This window comes from Papilio polytes, unplaced genomic scaffold, assembly GCF_000836215.1.
Source record: "Papilio polytes unplaced genomic scaffold, Ppol_1.0 DF822845.1, whole genome shotgun sequence".
Lineage (NCBI taxonomy): Eukaryota > Metazoa > Arthropoda > Insecta > Lepidoptera > Papilionidae > Papilio > Papilio polytes.
Genome location: NW_013526359.1, coordinates 753,822 through 776,990, shown reverse-complemented (window position 1 = coordinate 776,990; position 23,169 = coordinate 753,822). Strand labels below are relative to the sequence as shown.

At 31.1% G+C, this 23,169-nt stretch overlaps 1 protein-coding gene across 1 annotated transcript; it reads left to right on the top strand.

Annotated features, from left to right (window-relative positions):
- The first annotated feature begins 514 nt into the window (after positions 1-514).
- On the top strand, positions 515-22,722 carry LOC106105619. Its single transcript, XM_013286038.1, has 33 exons — positions 515-802; positions 1,414-1,518; positions 1,595-1,779; positions 1,899-2,204; positions 2,281-2,488; positions 2,565-2,732; positions 2,817-2,942; positions 3,031-3,330; positions 3,512-3,679; positions 3,911-4,033; positions 4,326-4,628; positions 4,725-4,901; positions 4,972-5,106; positions 5,191-5,505; positions 5,595-5,771; positions 5,854-5,988; positions 6,109-6,429; positions 6,506-6,682; positions 6,762-6,896; positions 7,017-7,337; positions 7,414-7,590; positions 7,669-7,803; positions 7,874-8,191; positions 8,266-8,439; positions 8,707-8,832; positions 9,293-9,445; positions 10,171-10,314; positions 11,449-11,576; positions 16,542-17,075; positions 18,591-18,782; positions 21,659-21,924; positions 21,996-22,178; positions 22,251-22,722. Exons 1-33 carry the CDS (start codon positions 745-747, stop codon positions 22,666-22,668), a joined length of 6,891 nt encoding a protein of 2,296 aa, XP_013141492.1. The 5' UTR covers positions 515-744; the 3' UTR covers positions 22,669-22,722.
- Positions 22,723-23,169: the final 447 nt, after the last annotated feature.

Below are 23,169 nucleotides of genomic sequence, written 5' to 3'. Positions count from 1 at the left end.
ACTAGCTGTTGTTCGCGACTTTGCCCACGTGACATTAAAAAATATAGCCTATGTTACTTACAGATAAATTACATATCTAACGGTGAAAGAATTTTCAAAATCGACTCAGTAGTTATTGAGTTATTTCAATACATACAAAAATATAAAAATACAAATCTTTCCTCTTTATAATATTAGTATAGATATAGATGGATTGCGTGAAAGGTGACATGATCAAAAAGGGAGTAATGAATGAGATGACGTAAGATAGAGTTATTTGGAAGACAAACCTGACGCACCGACCCCACGGGAGTAGGATAAGGTGGAGGAGGAGGAGGAGGAGGAGGAGGATGATGATGATGATGATGATGAACTGTTACAAATATTTAAATTTCAAATACCCCATTATCGTCATCATTGTTTAATTATCGCTTTGATAATGAATTATCAATGTTATTTCTCCGCAAAGATATGAATCGATAGATTAACATTATAGACATTGACAGTCATTATCTAAATATAGTTTTATCAACGCATACGACGTATTTCAGTTTTATATGTCTCAATACAAACTGACGGTCTTCAATTAAAGTTATTTTAAAAACAAAAATTAACACGCGCGAGTTCATAGTGCAACAACATTGTGAAAATTATCTTACTGAAAATCAAGTGCAAAACAATTTTATATTTAAATATCTAGTAGTGAAAGCAATAAAAGTGTTTCTTATTTATAAGGAATGTGATAAACGGATTAATGATTCCAAAATGCATACGGTTTTTATTATTTTCTGTTTCGTTCTCTTGAAATTGAATAGCAGCTATGGTAAGTAGCACATACTTTTAAGCAATAAGAAAACGATTAGGAATCCTTATTTTATTTATTGCAGACATTGAATTCAATCTTAGGAGATGTATTACTATAAAATTTGTAGTCAAACTGATTTTTTTTTTCGCCATTTACACAGAGATTGTTGTTTGAAGTTTTTGACCAAAATTTCTTACTTTAAATTCAATTCAAATTCCTAACAAAGTTATCTACATAGTTGGTTGAGATTGCGTTGAAATTGTGCAACATGACAAGATTGTGATATCAAATAAGAGCACGCTTCACTGAATTCACAGATTTTAATGCACTGTTTGGAAGGATCGCACTTTCAGACTTTTAATATAGATTTAATAGTTTAAACAAATATATAAACTAAAAAATAATTAGAAACATAAGGGTTATGTCTCCTTGAATACGACAATTTATGACATTATTTTTAAGCTGCACTTTGTGTTAAGAAGTAAGTAGAAAATGTATGACATCAAAGATCTCCAATCCAATTAAGGATTCTCTTAATCCTTAAACATTTATAGTTCTATAGATATGGTCCTAATCTTGTGTATACTTTCTAAAGAAAAGTACGAACGCAATCTTATATTTGTTTACAGCCTGTTCTATGGAGAACATCAATAACTGGTTATTACCGGTTAGCGCAAACATCTACGATATCGAAAGAGATATATTCTTTCGAAGATCTACATCTAATATAGAAGGTTAAAAAATTATATACATCTGTGATTTATTTCAATGAATCCAAATGTAAAATATTAAATTACTTTATATCACCAGGTATAAATTCCGTAACGAACAGCGAAGGTTTAAATGGAGGTCCGTATTTAACCGTTTCATACAGTAACTCCGAATTCACAATCGCTCCGAATACTCAGTTTGAAAACTATGAAGAAAACGAGACGGAACTCTCTATAGGAGTTACTGTTAATTTTAGATGTACTGGTGGTTCCAGTAATACATTAGTGAGTTACTAGTCCATTTCTATGTGATACATTTTCTAAGTGTTTTGTCATCATGAATAGTAATCCATGAAATGAAAGAAAGAAAGTCGTTGTATTGTAACTTGAAAGTACATTTACAGGTTTTCATTATAAATATAATAGATACAAATAACAATGCACCGCAGTTCAGGCCAAGCGATAACTATATTTACAAAGTTGCACCGCCGCTGCCGCCTGGCTTTCTGGTTACTGATTGCGTCAACAATTTAATCGTAAGGGATATCGATCTGACAACTCAAAGAATTGATTTTGAAATTGAAGAAAACCCATTTTTCGAAATCGTTGCCGACACATCAACAACACCTAAAGAATTTAAAGCTACTTTACGAACTACTACATTTATAAGAAGAATTTCAGAACCGATTATTTTATGGATAAGAGCAACGGTAAACATTGAATTATTATTCATCAAAATAAAAAATGTGTATGACCTAAAACTAACTTTTTATCACTTTCAACTAGGATGTTGATCTTACCGGTGATCCTCCGATCACGAGCAACGCAACAGTACGTATTGAGGCTGACACGGAATTTGAATTTCCTGATGATCTCATATTTTCACAAACTTTTTATATAGCTACTTATACCGTAGAGGGAAATATTATTCTGGAAAGCGACATATATCTTCAACAAGGTTATGATGCAAGTGTAAATTTCAGTCTAGACGGAGGTACAATTAATATTTCATTTCTGAATTAAATAATCATTTAAGATATGTTATGCTATAACGGTTTTTTTTTCTATAGATAATAAAGATGTCTTCGACATTTATGTCAATGAAAATCGAATCACGTTAAGAGTTCATTCACAACTACCTTCAGATTTAGTAACAAATCAAATTTACCTTATTCTGAAAGCCAGCCGCGAACATACGAGTGGTGCAACTGCAACAATCATAGTTAATTTACCTGAAGGTTTGAATTTACTGTATATTTTATACTTATAAGTAATTTACTTACTCTAGTACTCGGGATAATAATATTTGTTATTAATTTCAGGGCCAAACTTTAAGTTTGAAGAGGCTTACTATAGAGGTTTTATTGTGGATAATAGTTTGAGTATTTCGAATTTGATTTTACAAGAAAATTCAGAGTACCCAGAAATTGAAATAAATGTCTACAGCGGTAATGATGCTTTTTGCTATTTTTTAATAATCTGCAAAAATTTATATTGCAGATAAAAAAATCTAAACTAACTAAAATTACTTTTCAGAATTTAGTCAATATTTTAGTACTAGCATTCAAAATAATAATGTAATATTGAGTATGGATCAACTTAGTGAAGAAATTATACAAAATAATAGCATATTGACATTACAAGTAGTTGCTATTGCTAACAACAGAACAGCAGCAACTGTGGTAGTTTTGGAAATTGTCAAAGATGACCTTATTACGCCAATATTCGAAAAAAACATCTATAACGCTACATACGATCCTATTGTAGGTGTGATTGTAGAAAATATTACATTTATTCAAGGTTTTGATGACACGGTCACTATGTCTCTGGAAGGAGGTAAGTTAGTTATTTCAAACTTCGAATGTACCATAAATATTATATTTGCAGCTTTAATAAAGTGCTTTGAGATAAAACAACACTATTTTCTTCTAATCTTGAGCTGCTTTATGGCCTAATTAGGTGTGGCCAAGGCCTAAGGTAAATGAAATTATGAAGCATTTATTTCATTTTATTGCAGATTTCGAAAGTTATTTCCGAATAACACAAGATGGCAACGTATTTAACATTATCACGACAGGCTTGCCCTCTCATGTTTTAAACGAACAACGTTTGCTACTCACTATAATTGCCACGAAGCCAAGAACAGTAGGAGCGCAGGCGGTTCTTTATATCGCAATGCCTGAAGGTGACAGAAACGTTTCGATATATTTATTGACTTTTCTAAATGCACTACGCAAAGTTAAACGACATGAAATGGAACGGAAACCACATTTCCAACGTGTTTTTCACGTTTAACGTTTGTTACTTGATGTTTATAAAAATATTTTAATTTTCAATATAAAAATTTAGATTTTCCAAATAACTTATAACAAATAATAACACATTTTGCCATGTTTTCTGAAACTTTTGATTGCAGCTAGAGCACTGGCTTTTAAATCTCTTACTTACAGCGGAATTTTGGTAAATAACAGTGTTTTACTGGAGACAATAGAGTTAAACATCGGCTACGATGAAGATGTCGTCTTCGATCTTTCTGGAGGTAAATTAAATTTGTAGAAATTCACCTATAGTTTTCCAAGTAGAACAATAATTGATTTGGTGCAAAATTAGAGCGGTCCCACACCTTTGACTAACCAATCGCACAACTGTAGTGCGATTGTTAATTGTTTTGCGGCCAATTCAACTGTTTAGTTGCACAACAAAAATCAAGTAGCGTGCACACCTTATATAAGCTCATAGGAATCAAAGCACGACTAAACAGTTGTACGATAGTTTAGTCAATAGTGTGGGAGCGCTATTCAAGATTAGTTAAGGATAATTTCTAATTTCAGTGTACGCGAGTTACTTTATTCAATCTAATGATGGAAACCAAATAACTTTAAGTGTAAGAGATCCAATCCCTGAAGGTGTAATTTCTGAAAACAATATTCTTATATTTACCCTAACCGCAGAAGGTAATGGTACTGACAAAGCAATAACAACTGTCATACTGGAAATTATAAAACAAGATACATCAACACCACTGTTTAGTAAAAACATTTACAATGGTTATTACTTGGATGCGGTAATAAGCATAGAAAATATTTACCTAACACAAGGTTTCGATGAAGATGTTACATTTCGTTTAATAGGAGGTAACAAATTATTTTATAAACAAAAAAATCTAGGATGAGCATTTAATTTCCTAAACAATATTATTTATGTCTGTGTGTATTTTTTTTTTCTTTCAGAAAATGCACAATATTTTGCTATTTCGAATACTGACAACAACAATATTTCTTTAACTTTAGATACCACAATACCGGAAGAATTAATTTTCAACAAAAAAGTTTTACTATTTACTATTTTAGCAGATAAGCCTTTTTCAGTAGGCGCTAACGCCGTAATATCAGTTAATTTTCCTTCAGGTATGTTTATATTTTTTCTTATTGTGCTTTTTCGCTTACTTAATTAATCTCTTGGTTATTTTTTTTACAGAATTAACCGAACCAACTGTGATGAGGTTTTCTAAAAACAGTTACACTGGAATTATTATGAATGAAACGTTTACGATTGAAAGTATCGTATTGGATCAAGGATTTCAACTTCAAACAGAGTTTTTATTAATTGGTGGTAATTTTTTTTGTATAATTTTGACTTTTTTTATCGTGAGTAAACAATTGAATGTTATTATTAATTATATCTTTTGTTTTATAGATCATGCATCTTTATTTAGCATGAGTAACGTTGGAAACATTGTAACGATTCAACTAAACGAACAATTACCTGAAGAGATTATTGAAAATCATTTTATGATATTAGAGATCGAAGCAATCCATCCAAGGACAATAAAGGCCCACGCTACAATAGTAATAGAAATTATTAGACAATTAGAACCAAATATAATACCTCCAGTGTTTGAACGCCCTTATTATTACGGAGAATATTCTGTTGAAGATAAATTACAATTCAATCAAACCATTCAACTCAGAGAAGAGTCTGAAGAAAATGTTAGTTTCGAACTAGAAGGAGGTATGAATTCCAAAAAAATAATTATATCTTATATTTCGTATATCGGAATCAATATCTATTAGAAACATTAAAATTTTTGATTGTTTTAGATAATTCCGTATGGTTTTCACTTACGCCATTGGACAATGGAGTTATTTTAACACTTCAAAGCCTAATACCATCAGAAATATTGGCAGATAATCATCAGTTAATATTTACTGTCACCGCAAATGTATTTAACACCACGGTTTCTGCGCGATCTACAATTATTATAGGACTAATAAAAGGTAAGAATCGTCTTTTTAATACATTTTAAGTCAAAACATGTAGTTAAATTTGTTTTTAACCTATTAATGTATTGATTTTCAGATGTTAATGAGATAGTTGTCTTAGAGTTTGATAAACCAAATTATATTGGTACCATTGACAACAATACACTTATTTTGGATCCAATTTTATTGGTGCAAGGACTTTCTTCAGATGTTGTGTTTACACTCCAGGGAGGTATGTTTTTAAATATTAACCTATTTTTTAATACACTTTACATCATACAACTTCTCAATTTTCAAACTATCAAAATGTTATCAGATATTTAGGTGCTATAATCCATTCCTGTTTTTACAGAGTTGACGTCCTATTTTTATATAATACTAAACGAGTCAACAATTACAATACAATTAGAGGACACCATTCCTGATAATGTAGTTTCTGATAATAGAATAATCATACTAGAATTGGTGGCAACTGCCCCACAAGCTATACCTGCTTACGTCACAATAGTTATTGAAGTAGTAAGGCAAGAAATTCCCTCTAATAATGATTTACTTAAATTTTCCGAACCCTATTACATTGGAACGTACGACGTGAGCGATGGTCTTGAGTTTAATCATGTTATAACGTTAGCACAAGGTAACGATGAAACTGTCCACTTCACTCTTGTTGGAGGTATGTACCAGAATAAGGTATTTCATTTCATATCTAGACGATATACAGATATTGATAACATTTCTTATAATTTTAGAGAAATCTGTATGGTTTGGAGTTGTACCAACCGAGGATGGAGTAACTATAAATTTAACGAGTACTATACCTAATGATGTATTACATAACAATCGGCAACTAATCTTTGAAATATCTGCCGGAAAACATAGCAGTTCAGTTACTGCTAGATCTGCAATAATTATTACCATTACAGCTGGTAGGTAAAACTTTGTGTAATTTATCCCGTTTAAGAGATGTTTCTAAAGTATGTTAAAGAAATTTTTATTTAATTTCAGAAGAAAACACCACACAAATTCTCGGTTTCGAGAGAAACAATTATTTGGGGACTATTGATAATACAACTGTCAATTTGGAACCTATACTTCTTGTAGTTGGATTTACGCCTGATGTGCAATTTTCACTCAATGGGGGTGAGTATTTAAAAATGAACCTTTTTTGTAATACACTACATATTAAACAAATTCTCAATTTTTAAATTATCAAAATGTAATAAGATATTTAGATACTATAATCTATTCTTGTTTTTACAGAGTTGGCGTCGTATTTTTATATCACACCAAACGAATCAACAATTATAATACAATTAGAAGACACCATTCCTGATAATATAGTTCCTGATAATAGAATAATCGTATTAGAATTGGTGGCAACAGCACCACAAGCTATACCTGCTTACGTCACAATAGTTATTGAAGTAGTGAGGCAAGAAATTCCCTCTAATAATGATTTACTTAAATTTTCCGAACCCTATTACATTGGAACGTACGACGTGAGCGATGGTCTTGAGTTTAATCATGTTATAACGTTAGCACAAGGTAACGATGAAACTGTCCACTTCACTCTTGTTGGAGGTATGTACCAGAATAAGGTATTTCATTTCATATCTAGACGATATACAGATATTAATAACATTTCTTATAATTTTAGAGAAATCTGTATGGTTTGGAGTTGTACCAACCGAGGATGGAGTAACTATAAATTTAACGAGTACTATACCTAATGATGTATTACATAACAATCGGCAACTAATCTTTGAAATATCTGCCGGAAAACCTAGCAGTTCAGTTACTGCTAGATCTGCCATAATTATTACCATTACAGCTGGTAGGTAAAATTTGTCTAATTTATCCCGTTTAAGAGATGTTTCTAAAGTATGTTAAAGAAATTATGATTTAATTTCAGAAGAAAATACCACACAAATACTCGGTTTTGAGAGAAACAATTATTTGGGAACTGTTGATAATACAACTGTTAATTTGGAACCTATAATTCTTGTAGTTGGATTTACGCCTGACGTGCAATTTTCACTTAACGGTGGTAAGTATTTTTACTAGATTCTAAACTCCACTTATCATCTCGTAATAATGTTTTTTGACGTTTTTTTTAGAACTGTCCACTTTGTTTACAAAGAGAGTGGACGGAGCAACGGTGTATCTTATACTAGAGAATGCAATGCCTGAAGATATTTTATCTGGATATCGAGTTATTATTTTAGAGCTAGAAGCTATAGCACCAGAAGCATTACCAAGTTACACGACAATTGTCCTTGAAGTTATACGACAGAATAATTTACCTGTTCATGTGTTAAAATTTAAAGAAGCGTATTATACCGGGCAGTATAAAGAAAATGATGTACTTGAATTTAACCAAACTATTGCTCTTATTGATGAAAGCAGTGATGGCATCGAATATACATTGGAAGGAGGTTATATTAACTCAATTTTGATATATTTAGTTACAAACTAAAGTGTTTTACTAATGAACTTTGTTTATTTCCAGATAATTCAATTTGGTTTTCACTGGAAGGAAACGAAGATGGATTTTTAGTTATTCTGTCTACACCCGTACCACAAAATATACAGTCTGAGAATATGTTTCTTGTATTCATCGTAACTGCTTCCAAACCGGACAGTGTTACCGCTAGATCGACTATTTTAATTTCTCTACCGAATGGTAAATATTTTTACTGTTATCGTGCTCAAATATTTATTGGTTACTAAGAGAGATATCCGCATTTTATTTAGTACGAGATACTTATAATAATGGACAACTCAATATATCCTTAAAGGTCTTAGTAATAAAAAAATGTTTTTTTAACTCTAGCTAAATTTAGTGTTAATACTCGTAAGCGTGGTTTTGCTCTTGATGTCAAACAAAATGGTACAGATGTATCAGTTTATCTTTGAAATAGCGTGATGTGTAAATTAAGTGTTTTTTCAGCTTCAGAAGATAGCAATATTTATTTCGACAAGTTATTGTACAGAGGTGTAGTACAAGACAATATTATATCACATGAAAACATATTTGTGTCTGGATATAGCGGGGCTGATGTCGAAATTCTTGGAGGTAATTAAAAATGTACTATAATACTGTTTAGACTATCGTGTTTTTCTGAATTTTATAAAACTATTGCGATTGAAACGTTAATTTTGTTTTCCCAACCTTTATTCGTACTGTTGCCAAATAAATGTGAAAATGTTTTTGATACTGTTTTTGTTATTATTATCTGTAGTGATTGATGAACTTGACTTAATTTATGATTTATATTCAGGTCAAGAATTTTTGTTAAAGTTTTTTTTATGTAAATTAAGTAATACTTGAAACTTGCCAAAGAAAAAATGTATTTCATTTAATTTCGTCAATGGTACAGAGTAGTCTAAAAATCTACCAAGTTTTTTCTTATTTTACTTAAATTTTGTTTATTATTTTTAGATCTTCTTGCTTCTTTTTTGGTAATTTATTTTAGCTCTACTATTCTACGACCAGTTTAAGATTTGTTATCAACATACAAATATTTAATTTGCAGAACACGTAAATTTATTTGTCGTACAAATAAATCAAGGAGCTGTAACTGTTGCGTTAAGGGATACAATCGAAGCTGTAAACAGTTCTTTCCTGATATTTGAAATTCGTGTGCCCGGTGCGGGATGTGTGCTTCAACTAGATGTCATCAATCAAGGTAAATTAAAAGAAAAACAATTTGATGATAATATTTTTTATAATCTACTAGCTTCTGCCCACGACTGCGTCTGCGTGAAATTAAAAAAGCTAAAGTGAGAAGCCTATGTGTTCTTTCAGACTATCTCGTCTTTGCCAAATTTCATCGAGATCCCTTAAGCCGTTTAACCTGTAAACTCTAACAAACATTCTTCCATCCATCCATCTAAACTTTCGCATTTATAATATTAGTAAGATTTGTAAATTGATTGTTTTTTTACCCAATTACATAATGTAACACAGCTAAGTTTCCAATTTATAAGTTTAGTATGTCTATAACTTGTACACTTATGTTTGTTAAACGTTTTCCCTTACAATAGCTTACATCAAGATACTTGTATTAGCAAATCTGAGTGAGAATAAGACACCTGTACGTCTTTATTAGGGAAAATATGATCCAATAAGCTCAATATGTAGAGTGTTTATTATTTGAACTTGTTAAATATTATCATTTGAATTAATCAAAGGAAAGCATGCGACTTATATCTATGATTCAACTTTTTCAAGATTAATGCACTACTTAAGCTATCGCAATCTTATTATCAATGTCAAGTGGAATATCAATCGTTAGTATCCTTCATTGCGTTGCAATTTACGATAGCGGCCCTTTAAATGCATTTAACAATAATTTTGTTTGAATATTTGTCTTATTGTCGGTTTAATATTTACTCTTTATATTGTCTTTAGGGATTCCAGCTCTGCCTACAGTGAGGTTTAGCTCCGAGTCTTACGTCATAAATGTCGACATTTCCCAGACGGGACTGATCGGACAAGTATCTGCGACTGCGGATAATGGAGAATCCATTACTTACTCTCTCTCCATTGACAACGGTAATGTCTTCTACTCGTATATTATAAAGTCTATAAATATAAATATAAATCGTTTGTTCAACGGCAATACAAATACATACACCATATTTTACTTATGAAATACTAACTTACATGAAGCCAAAACCTAACCTAAAACTACACATAACCAAGAAGTAGGGACAGTTTTAAAAATTATCATAAATTATCATGGCTACTATTACTTTACCGAATAAAGTGCAAATATCCGAAATATAATTAAAAGCGCCTGAATTTTCTTAATGGCAAAATTGCGCATGCACAAAATCAACATATTACTTTTCGCAGTACGCGAAACGCTTTACAAAATGTTATGTTTCTGTGATACATTTTAACGTATATTGTACCATATACATTTTCGGTTATTTCACTAATGTAATGGGTAGAGCCTGTTTTATACAAAGATTCCATCAACAAAATAAATGCTGACAAGTCATGCGTATCAGACCTTTTATTGCGCAATAAACAATTTTATTTCATTACGTCGTAACTTTAATTTGATTTCAGCTCTAACTGAGAACGGGTTCGAAAAATGTTACCCTTTGAAGTTATGCTTTTATCTGTATAAAATTGTATAACGGTACATTTGTATTGTCTAATCATTCACATGGAACAGTATTTTACTGAAACAACATTTTGAATAAAACATTATGCATGCAATTTTGAATACAATATATTAGACGTTTATTTAGTTGTTATCTATATGTAATTAGCATAATCGGTGTTAACATTGACATTTATTTTTATATGTATGGTAAATAATGAGCGACAGTTGACCCGGGAGGATGACACGCCTCATGATTCAATACTAATAAAATATTTCCGCGTTCAATACAAACATTTAACACAATATAACACTTTTAAATATAAGGTTGAAATTTGATTACAGTTTAACTAACGTTTACGATAAAAACATAATTTTTTTGTACTTACCTAAAAGTTAAAAGAAGAATAGCAAATTTATATACAATATGGTATTTCGCTAAATCAATATGAGATTGTGTACCCATATATTGAAAGATATAGTTTTTAATACAACTTGGAACAAAATCAATAAAACCTGTTCACATTTGTAGATTAAAATTACAAGAGCCTTTGTTTACTAGCTTGTATTTTCAGAACTCGAAGAAAGCTTGACAATTAACGACAATGGTGAATTACATCTCACAACTTCTATGAGTAGCGGAGTGTTCACGTTCAGAGTTGTAGCTACGACGGAAGTTACGCAAGTCGATGTAAAAGCAACGGTATTAAGTCAAATATTAATTATTATAATTTAATTCCATCATCTTCAGAATGCATTATATACGTATGCAATTTAAAGTATTGTGTAAAAACCAAATTTGTTCTTCGATAGAATATTGTACTTATTTTTTAAAACAACGAAAGAAACAAGTAATACATAGTCTATAGATCTGTACATCATCACTATCCACTTGCCCTTATCGAGGGTCGGCATAGTATGTGCTGCTCTTCCATCTCTATCAGCCGTCAAATCTGAATCCTCTCCTTTCTTAAGCATATAACCAACACAAACACTAAAAAGACAAAGTCTACTGTCTAAGTCTAACATAATGATGTTTAGTTATTTGACTTTCATTTCCCAATTAGTAATTTTAAAACAATACGTTTTATAATAATTAATAGAATACATTGAAATTCAATACGATGTCTGACAATTGAATCCTTTGTAGTTTATTTAGTAATTCAATCTAGAATCGAAATATTCAGTCCTCTATTGTAGTATTAATTAATTTTGAATCAATTGTATCTCGCAGTTCGCTCTCAATCAAATACTCTTTCAATTTACAACGGTCTTTTAACTAATTGCTTTTAAAATATGTTTTATATGCTTTAAACTACACTGAGCTTAGTTTCACGGCTATGATATAAGCGTGTTTTCTAGAATTCTTTATTACTGTAATGCACGCAAAGCTTTTTAAAGTTTTATGAAATAATTAAACAAAAAGCTAACGGACTTGAATATCGTGACACCAGCGTTATCTCTACATCTTCACGAATATCGTGATAATGTTTGTATGTACTTTCAACTTAAGTCATTTAAATCACTTAAAATCTTACTTTCCTTTCCTAATTCATAACCATAGGACACTCCGTCTTACGAAATAAAGTATATGTAAGTTATATTCAAAAAAGCTATAACAAATACGATTTATCCATTGTCTATTTACGTTTGAATTATTATTGAAAAAGAGAATCGTTGTCTTTAATTAAACCAGCTCAGAATAACTGTAAAAGATATTTCTTCGATAATTATATCACCGCAAATAATACAAACAATTATAAATTCATTACAACTCAAGTAAAACCGCAGAAAGAATGGATTGAAACACTCATCTCCACAATATTTGACAAAGAAGATGAAAATAATAAAAGACGTTTTCCAGGAAAGTTTGTCATATAATAAAACATAAATAAGAGTAAAGAGAAAATAGAAAGAATGAATTCCCGCGAGCGACTATACAAGTGGCTGTTTTGTAGCACAGCAGACAAATAAGTCTGCGTTTCTATTTCAATATTTACTTCATAAAACTTACGAAGTAGGTAACATATAATAGATGTATATGAGATGCGAACAAAGAAAAGAACTAGTAAAGTAACTACGAGAGAGTTAAGACTTAAAGCCGATACGACTTAGGATCATTCAACGATCCTATCATTTCCTCAAAGGCCGGCAACGCATTTGTAGTTCCTCTAGTAACTAGGTTAGATTCCTAGATTTTATTAACGACGTTTCTACAAAATTTAATGGTGGGCTACGAATATATTCACCATTTATTGGGGCTACAAAAATCCCTGTTTTAAATAGAATGTAATATAAATCAAGCTAATTAATGTTATTGATTTTAGTTATCCTTTATCCTTATTAGTAGGGATTTTTAATACCTTTAGATAATCAACTGTTCATCTAATCAGAACTGTCCGAAGAAAGAATTCGCCAAAGAAATAAATTAAAAAATTTACGCGACAAACGACAAATAAATTAAATAAAAATTCTCAGAAGGATTAAGGACAATGCATACATTTCTCAGAAGTCCCTAACTTCCAAACTGATTGATAATTCCTGTCCCATAATATATTAAAAACAATACAACTAATGAAATAAAATGTTTATTTATCGCAATTAATTTGGTGATGATAACGAAATTATAAATGATGGTTGTCATTAACACGGTGCCAAAAATGAAGTTGTTAAGTGAAATGTTAACTCTTTAATATTCATATAAATGTTGTACTGTTATTTAAATTTAATAAGCGCTAAAACGAAGCTTAAATAATGAATCATTGAAGTATAACTTTTTTTAAAAAAGTTTAGAAAAATTTCACCAGAATATACTTCAAGCACAACATAGAATATATTTTTGACTCTAAAGTGCCTTTAAATTATTAAAGAGACTTGCTGAACATAATTATTACCATAATATATATCACATTCAAGCGTAAGAGAATGCCTATCTGGTTTACTAAATTGAAATTATGAGAATTTCGACCTGGACGACCTCTTTAATACCTTGTAAACCACAAAATTGAGATACGAAGCCCGGGGCAACCTAAATTAGCTGTCACTTAATAAAATTATTTGTTTGCGCACAACAGGAAAGACAATGTCATAAAAATCTCTCCGTAAAGTAGCGGTATTTAACATGTGTGTGCGTTTCTGTAGGAATTTGCACACGCGGAATAACTGTTTAAAATTTCTTTTGTAAAATAATAAAATATAACGAACTAACTTTGACTTCCCTTGAGCTTAACTACTAATACGCTCATGGCCGAGAACTAATAAGAATCCTAAATACTGCAATTCGTAACCGCCACTTACAATCTGATAGTTGTCAAAACTTTTTGACTTTGTTGTTGATTTAAGTTTAAGAGTGGCCTTATCATTTAAGAGTCCGTTACATGTTCGGCCGTCAGAGTCTAACAGTCTCTAAAATTATCTTTAGTCCAGTTTTAGTTTGAAAAATGTACACCAATAGACAACTAAACTTACCAGTGCGGCTTAGAGTACGGACTATGAAACATGTTAATCTAGTAGATTCAAAAAGAGGGTCTATCATGAATACTAGCATAACAGTTGCGAAATCATATTCGTAACGTCATCGACAAAAAATTATGAGCTTTGATTGTTTTCTCTACGACCGGTAGAGCCCTCTTTCCAGCTTGATTTTAAACTAAATTTTATCAATAACGTTACAAAAACGTTCTAACGGATATTTATGATAATTCCCCTGTTGACAAATTATCTAACATACTATTGCAAAAGAAAAAAATATTAGCGTACCAATTGATGGCTCTTTGACATCATCAATACACTTGTATCACACGTAATAATACTAAAATAGATGTTCCAATTACGTTCCAATTCACAGTCTCCATTTCTCGATAAATCCTTTACAATAATTGGCACCTCAAAAGATTCCTATTATAGCAATATCGTAAATTATTATACAAAGGCAATATCAAACTAACTACTAAGATTGAATTTATTTTATTTCACGTGACAGAATACTGTATAGGTATTGTGTTAATTTTGAATGTTGTTTCTTTTTTAATTCCAAACTAGCTATTCAGGGCAGATTCATTTGTTTAGATAAAATTATGTACATTGTATCACAACAATCCGTAGAGCTTTTATTTTTAAAAAGATTGTTATGTGAAAACTATTTTCAACATCATCTTGTTACTAATCTCTATCTATTAGGTTTCTTACTCGTATATTCTCAATTTCTTGGAACCAAATAAATTCATATCTGTACAAGAACAAAAGTGTTTCTTATTACTGCAAACATATATGATACGTAGTTGTTTTCTAAGCTTCTTATATTACTCTTTAAGTTGCTTTATTTTTGTAAGATGAGACGATAATGTACATACGTTTATTTTGTAACTTGCGAAGAATACGAATTCAAAGAAATAGGTATACAATATCACAAATGTAATGACAAATATAATGTGATCTTATGAATTTAATATTTTCTACAGTTGCCATTATAAGGAAACTAGAATAAAGAACTTTGTTCTATATATTTCCTAGCTTTCGCTGGAACACTCCAAGTAATCTAGAATTACTGAGCCTAGGTTCTTTGTCCACGATAACTAATATTTATTACTGACTGTTACTCTTTCAAAGCTGTTATTTCAACTTTTTACTTGTTACATTTATTCCAGAAATAGGTTTTGGCCGCGACCCCGTACGCATGGAATTATAGAAAAAACAAAAGTGTTCTTCTATGAGTTCTTCCAGACTATCCTCTACATCTGTGCCAAATTTCATTGAGATCCGTTTTACCGTTTAGGCTACAAACTCTAACAAACATCACTCTAAACTTTCGCATGTATAATATTAAATAAGTAATTATTTAGTTAATCTTAATAACATTTATTGATTCAACCATTGCTTGGTATCTCTTTGATGATGAACTCAGGTTTTTTTTATTATTTAAAACATTTTCCTTTATAAAGGTGATCTTCATTGATTTTTGTACATGAGGTTATATCTAAACAAATAAAATAATTATTTAAAACCTTTAATAGACTTACTTATCTAGTACAGGAAATATATGTCATTAAATCCATTAAGCAGGTTACCCAAAATATGCACATTTATATTAGTAGTGACGATAAAAAAACCTATTTGAAACAAATCATAAAAGGCAACTGCCTTTTATATGTTTTTTTATTTTTGCAACGTTTAAGCAATTAATTTTATTATTGATTTTCCGGTACTTAGTAAAACGTATATCTAAAAACTGTTTTTAACTAGCTATTGCCTACGACGTCATCCGCGTGGTATTAGAAAACAGACGAACTATGTAAATAAACAAAAAAACGACGTGTCCCTTGGGAAATGGATATTTTCCGGGTTCCTTAATCCATGTGTAAACCAGATTTTTTTATATCTGTGCCAAATTTCAATAACATCTATTGAACCGTTACAGAATTATCGAGTAAACATTAAAAAACAGAATTTAAGCATCCCACGGAACCGTAACTATTTCCAAGATAAAACGTAGCTTATGTGTTCTTCCAGGCTATGCCGTCATGCCGTCTGTGCCGAATTTCATGAAGATCCGTTTAGCTGTTTAGGTTACAAACTCTAACAAACATCTATCCATTTATCTAAACTTTCGCATTTATGTTATTAAGTATGAGGCTCAAATTCTTTTTTAATTCATATATTTTTATTTCAGGTTATATTGATAGTTGAATCAGGCGAAGAAGTGGGTTTACCGCCTCTAATCATTATAGAAAAAGACGAAGAGTCACCTTACAACAATCTCGTTACACTAAATACATCTCAAGACTGTCGATATGAAATGACAAACCGTTGGCCTGTCAACCAGACATGGCTATACGTAGATGACAATGGACTTCACACGAATGCTATAGACAGAGAACATAACTCTATAGCGTTCATGGCATTATCTCAAATACAAGTGGAACTTATCTTAGAATGTAATAATGAAGTTAAAGTTGGAAGTAAACGCTCATTCAACAATGTATCTACGACGTCTTTGGGACCTTACGACTACGGTACCTATAGATGGATTCTAACAGACTATATTTCGTATGAACCCAGACGAAGTCTTGTTAATTTAATTGTGAATGACATTAATGATAATGATCCTATATTTGAATTGAAGGATTATGAACCAATAGCAGTTGGATATCCACTACCTGAAATAGAGGAGATAGTTCCTCCTCGAGCTTTAGTGGAACTTACGGTGGGTATTTTATTTAATTGAATTCTTGTTAAAATAGTGATATCTATAAAGTAATATTATTTTACATTTTTATTGGTACGAGAAAACACGCAGCAAGTCGATTGTTGTCCCTGTGAAATTAACAATGAAAATTATAGCCTATGTTAATCACAGATAAATTACCTTTCTAATGGTAAAATAATTTTTGAGATCGGTCCACTAGTTTTTGTGTTATTTCAAAACATATAAAAATACAAATCATATATAATCTTTATAATATTAATATACATTAAATTACTTAAAATCTAGTTTTTGAACGCACTCCTATCGATCATCATCCTATAATATTTTCGTCATAAAATACTTCTTCACAATAATCTTTGAGACCAGAGCTCTTAAAATTTAATCCAGTCTATCTCATATCCGGTACAAGACTTAGCTAATATCATATTCTATGACATATTTAATAGTTTAATATAAAACAGAAAGACACATTAAATATAAATATATTTTCTAAGGTACTACAAGGTGCTGCTTTTGCTTTGAGATTGATCGATATATGTAATAAGTGAACTTGCAAATTAACCTTTCACTACACTGATATCGTAGTCACTTGTTTTTAGGAGTTATTGAATTTAACAGAAGAGACTCTAACTTACAACATTTTTCATAATTATCCTTAAAGAAAATTTCATTGTATTTAAATAAAACTGTAAGAGTGACTGCATAATGTTTTATTAATTTAAATTTTCGGTCAGACGACACGTTTGTTCAGTATTTTATGAACCCGCCCGAGAGTTACATTGCATGACATCACACCGAGCATAAGCGAATATTATTTGGATTCTTTTTAAAATGTTTCGTATAATATCTTATCGTCGTCGTAAAGTTTTCTTGTTTAGTTTTTTTCTAAAGGTTTTTTTTTGAACTTCCTCAAAGCGTATGAAATATGAAGACTTTATACCGTGTAGCTGACACTTTTCGAAGGGACAATCGCGCAATACAATGGAATGTCCGACACACGCTTAGTCATAGGGTTTGGGGACGAAACCTGACGTACCAGTTCGTATCTCAATGTAATTAAATAATAATAAATGAATAAAACAGGCTTGGATTCATGATGAAACTTATCTGCATACTTTATGAAATTAAAAAAAAAAACATTTCAATCAAGAAAATTACTAATAGTTGAGAGGCCTTAGAATATTAAAATTAAATTTTGCTTAATGTAAATCTGTGAAACCATAGACATAATTGAGTTTTAACCACACTGCTATGTTATTAAAATGTACTTTTATGTGAGAAATTGCTGAGCTATACTAATATTATAAAGAAGAGAGATTTGTATTTTTGTATGTATTGTAATAACTCAAAAACCACAGGACCGATTTTAATGGTTTTCACTATATTTTAATTCCACGTCGACGAAGTCGCGAGGAATAAGCTAGTGCAATAAGCTAGCAATAGAGTGATTTTAATACTTTAAAAATGCACGAATAAATGTTAAAACAGGAATTTGATTCATTATTGTTACAGGCGACTGATGCAGATATTGGAGAGAACGCAGCCCTGGTATATTGGAGCTTGGAGACTTCTCTAGCGGTGTCACCCACTACAGGCCGCGTGCACGTTAGAAACAGTTCCCTGCTGCAGCCCGGCGCCATCCTCAGGGTATCAGCCACGGACCGTAACGGAGTAGACGGACGCACTGGAAATATTGACATTATGGTAATCTTACTTCATCCTAATATTTTAATGCGAAAGTTTAGATGGATGGATGTTTGTTAGTGTTTGATGCCTAAATTAGTTAATGAAATTTTGCATAGACGTAGATAGTATGGAAGAAAATATCGGCTAGCAGGTTTTGTATTTTTTAATACCACACGGGCAAAAGCTAGTCTCTTTCTAAAACCAAGAAATGCCGAGAAACCCAAATAATGATTGCGACAATGACCAGGATTATATGTAGACATTTAACGCCTTTGGAAATATTTTGTTTTATAGCAGAAGGTAAGTGTAAATGACCATCAAATTTCGCTAAAACTGCGACGAAGCGACAGTATTTTTAAAATGTATTAAAAAAGTACACAAGCACCCACGTCTGTTAACGTTTCCTGGTAGATTTGAATTTTCAATCGAATACAGTCAGTTGCACGGTAAATCCACATTATAAACCAATCGGCGCTTGCAGGTCACACAAATATTGACTTCGACACGGATTCAATTTAGGGTCCGTTATTCAATGTGTCCGTTTTTAAAGTCGAAATCCTCATGGGTATAGATTGCTTAAACTCGGATTTCACATCACTGAATCTTATGTTTTATTTTTTTACGAAAAATTAACACAGATATACTCTATATCTCTTTGGCTCAACTTATTACCATACCGCAAAATGGTGCATTAAACCTGTCGTACAAGTTTTCTAGGTGTGCCATCGTTATCACATCCTGCTTATCATAATAAAAATCATTAAAACGCGTTACTGTTACATCGGGACAGAAACACAACGAAAACAAGGACGTGTGCCACTAACGATACGACGAATCGATAATATTTTTTTCTCACCGGCCAGCATTTTTAGGTTACAAAATTTATGGAGACGTGCTTATTACAACACAACATTGAAATTAAAAAAAAAAAAACAAACTCCAATCGTCTCCATGAAAAAAGGGTTCCGATCGACTTAAGGTCTGTTACTTTTATGATAACAAGAAACTTATAATAAGTCATTTTAGATATCAATTGTGCTGTATTATTTAAGGTTTTATTATTAATTTTATCATATTCGGTCTTTTAGTGAAACATAATGATGTATTCTTTAAAAAACTAATACAAAAATCTTCTCAGACTCACATGCCGATGAAAACAAGTGGAATATTCCGTAAGAGAGAGATTGTTCATGGAAATTCGTGGTATTGTAGAATAGTTTAACTAAGCCAGCCGCAAGCTTGCCAGATTACACTGACCCTTAGTTTTTATGACATAATCTCTTTTCAAAAACAACAATACATTTTTTGAACCTTAGAAAATGTGACTCTTAAAGGTTCTTTTAAAACTAACACGGAATCCTTTTAACTGCTTTTAATTTAGTGTGCGGATACGTAAGATAACAAGTTAAGTCTCGAATACCACTCGTGCCATTAAAACACTGAGGAGCAAATACTCTATTGATCGATACGACCCTTGTACATTTTATTCTTTTTACAACAACACACTAGATCTAACTTATAATGCTATATGTACGAAAGCAGAATAGCTTAGCAGACCAGTACTTTAAGCCACTGAGAATGCTTTCAAACCATTGATGTACTGCACTGTTCTACTGCTCTACCTATCATAAATGTAAAACGACTCTTGTTTTACGCTCAAAATGGTAAAAACAAATATCTTTCTGCATACATACAAAGATAATGGTGTTTTGTAGCTAAAAATATGACATAGTTAAAAGGAAGTTGTGTTTTTTCTTAAATAATTTAGCAGCATTATCTTAAAAAGAAAAATAAATAGATCAAAATTGGCATTGTTTGTATATTGGTCGACGTTTCCGTAAATAGTTCTAGTTAATGACGTCAGCGAATCAATTGAATAACAATTGAAAAAACTCAAACAATTTAATATGCGAATTTGAAATGGAAGTGGATAGTCGAGATTTGATGCACAGATTTTAGCTGGAAAATCTTAGATTTTTATATTAAAAAAACACAATTTGTGACTATTTATAACCCTTCAGGAACTATTATTACTCTTGAACAATTTCGTTTAAATTAAATTACTCGAAATATAGTTGTAAATTGAATCAACTAATTTATATGGAATATGCCGGAAGGTCAAGACACGAATGATCTACGATAATAGCTTTATAATAAATGAAATCTTGTATAATTTAAATTTAGATTTGTCCATATAAAGAAACTATGGAAAAAATAATAAAACAATAATAATACGATCTGACCTAAAAACCTCGAAAGCAATATACACTCCAAATTAACGTGATATAAAAATTTCGTTTGCCGACGAAATTTACCTTAGTATGTATTTGTGGCTAATTTATTGATGTTTTACCACCAACGTTGTTTTCCTTTTCAACATTGTAACATCAGTAATAAAACATTTTCAAAAATATATTTTATGAAAAAAAAATATACAAGTTATGATCTGATATATCTGATCCTGTTTAAATTTCAGAGAAATGGCAGCAATGACTTTTCTACTTTTGATATTTACATATGAAGCTTAGTTTCCTTTTGATAAAATCTTTTATCTATAGGTAGTGGAGTATTTATAATGTCATGGCTAAAGAATTTTTTACACGTATATTATATACCATGCTTTCATTTACCTCATGGTCAAAATATACAAAATCTATTCCACATACTATTTCCTTGTCACTTCGTTTCTTTTCATAAATATCTATATTCTAAATTCTCTACATATGTAAAATTAATGTATTATTTTTAGACCGTCATCTTAATTGATTTTATATTACTTTTTAAATCCTTAAAAAAATCTTAGATTCTAAATCCCAAAATTAGTAAGAACATAGCTCTACAAAAATCATATGGTGAAATTAATCAAAAAATTATAAATTTGTGTTTAATTTCAGGTACGATTGTTAGATTTCCATCAAATCGCTGTTATAACAATTCAAGGCGCGTTTTTGGAAGATGAAAACAGCGTTCTATCAAATTTGACGAACGCTCTCGGCTATGAAGTCAAGTCTCTTAGAAGTGTCATCTTGCCTATGGATTATGAAACCAATGAACATACAAATGGAAGTTATCGAGCGGCTGTTAGTGATGGAGCTCTCTTACAACTGTTTATTTATGGATTAATAAACCGTGAACCTGTTGAAGTTTCTCGACTTACTTCGTGAGTATTTTAAAACCGTTTTAACCTTAATATTGCGTACATTTCCAATAAAAAGTTTTACTGTTTTTCAGTGACATTAATAATATTGTTATGGGTAACATAGCTAGGACTGTATCACTGGAAGATCATCTAGAAAGTCGTGAGATATGCTCACTCCCAGCACGTGATACGGGCTTGTTAGCAGCGACAATAGCACTCAGTATTCTACTTTTCATCCTAATTGTGATATTCGCGGTGTGGTTTTTTCTAAAATGGTAAGAATGTCGTTAATTTTTTTTCATAGTCATTTTACTGTACGTGTCTAAGGTATTATTTTTCATCCGCAGGAGAAAGACGTACAATTATAATAATTTTAGCGACCAAAATAGTTTAGCATCGAGAGATCAAAACCCGCCAACGGTGAAGATTGAAGAACCAGTTAAACCGAGAATCAATATAGAGGAATTGAAGAGGAGTGAGAGGAGATTACAAGATATTTTAGATGCGCCTGAAACGTCGACACAAAATGACAACCAACCGGATACAGTTGTTGATGTACCGACACCAGAGCAAAGAATGCCGATTGTTATACAATCAATTGATAAATTAAAAGACGCAGCTGAAACATCAGACGACGAAGATGAGTTTGGAGAAACGCAGAAAGCGAGAAGGAAGTCGGTTGTAACTTTTAATGAAAATGTTGAGAAAATTATTCACTTAGAGGATACTCCGAGCGACGCCGATTACGAAGTCTATAAATTTTAATTTTTAATTTCTTATTTTAATATTCATACTGTTTTATTTATTAAAGAATTGAAATATTAAATATGTTCTTTTAACGGTTAACAGTTATAAACCCATTTAAATTTGAAACGGATCTTTCCTCATGTAGCCGAAAAAATTTTGTTTTCTATTTATAACGAAATTTAAACACACTTGAATGTCTCAGAAGGCATTGTCCTCTTTATTACCGACCCTAAGATACGATCAGATATACAAGTAAATTATGTACTTTACATAACTTTAAAGTAGGTGTTTATGAGGCTGTCGTCATTTGGAATGTTTGTACTTTTCCATAATACTTTCGTTCCAAATAGTAATTAATCAGTGTATTCAATAATAAAAGAAGAGCTTTTATAATAATGTACGAGTTACAAGATATATTTATGGGAGTATTATGGTAGGCAATAAAATTAAATTTGAAGTAAAGGATAAAGGTGCTTCCAAGAAAACTTGGTTCCAAATTATGTGTTAAATTACAAACAG

Coding starts and splice junctions, on each gene's coding strand:
- LOC106105619 (XM_013286038.1), top strand. CDS start 745: ATGCATACGGTTTTTATTATTTTCTGTTTCGTTCTCTTGAAATTGAAT. Junction 7,591..7,668: donor AATTATTACCATTACAGCTG/GTAGGTAAAATT, acceptor ATTTAATTTCAG/AAGAAAATACCACACAAATA. Junction 21,925..21,995: donor GAAGTTTCTCGACTTACTTC/GTGAGTATTTTA, acceptor ACTGTTTTTCAG/TGACATTAATAATATTGTTA.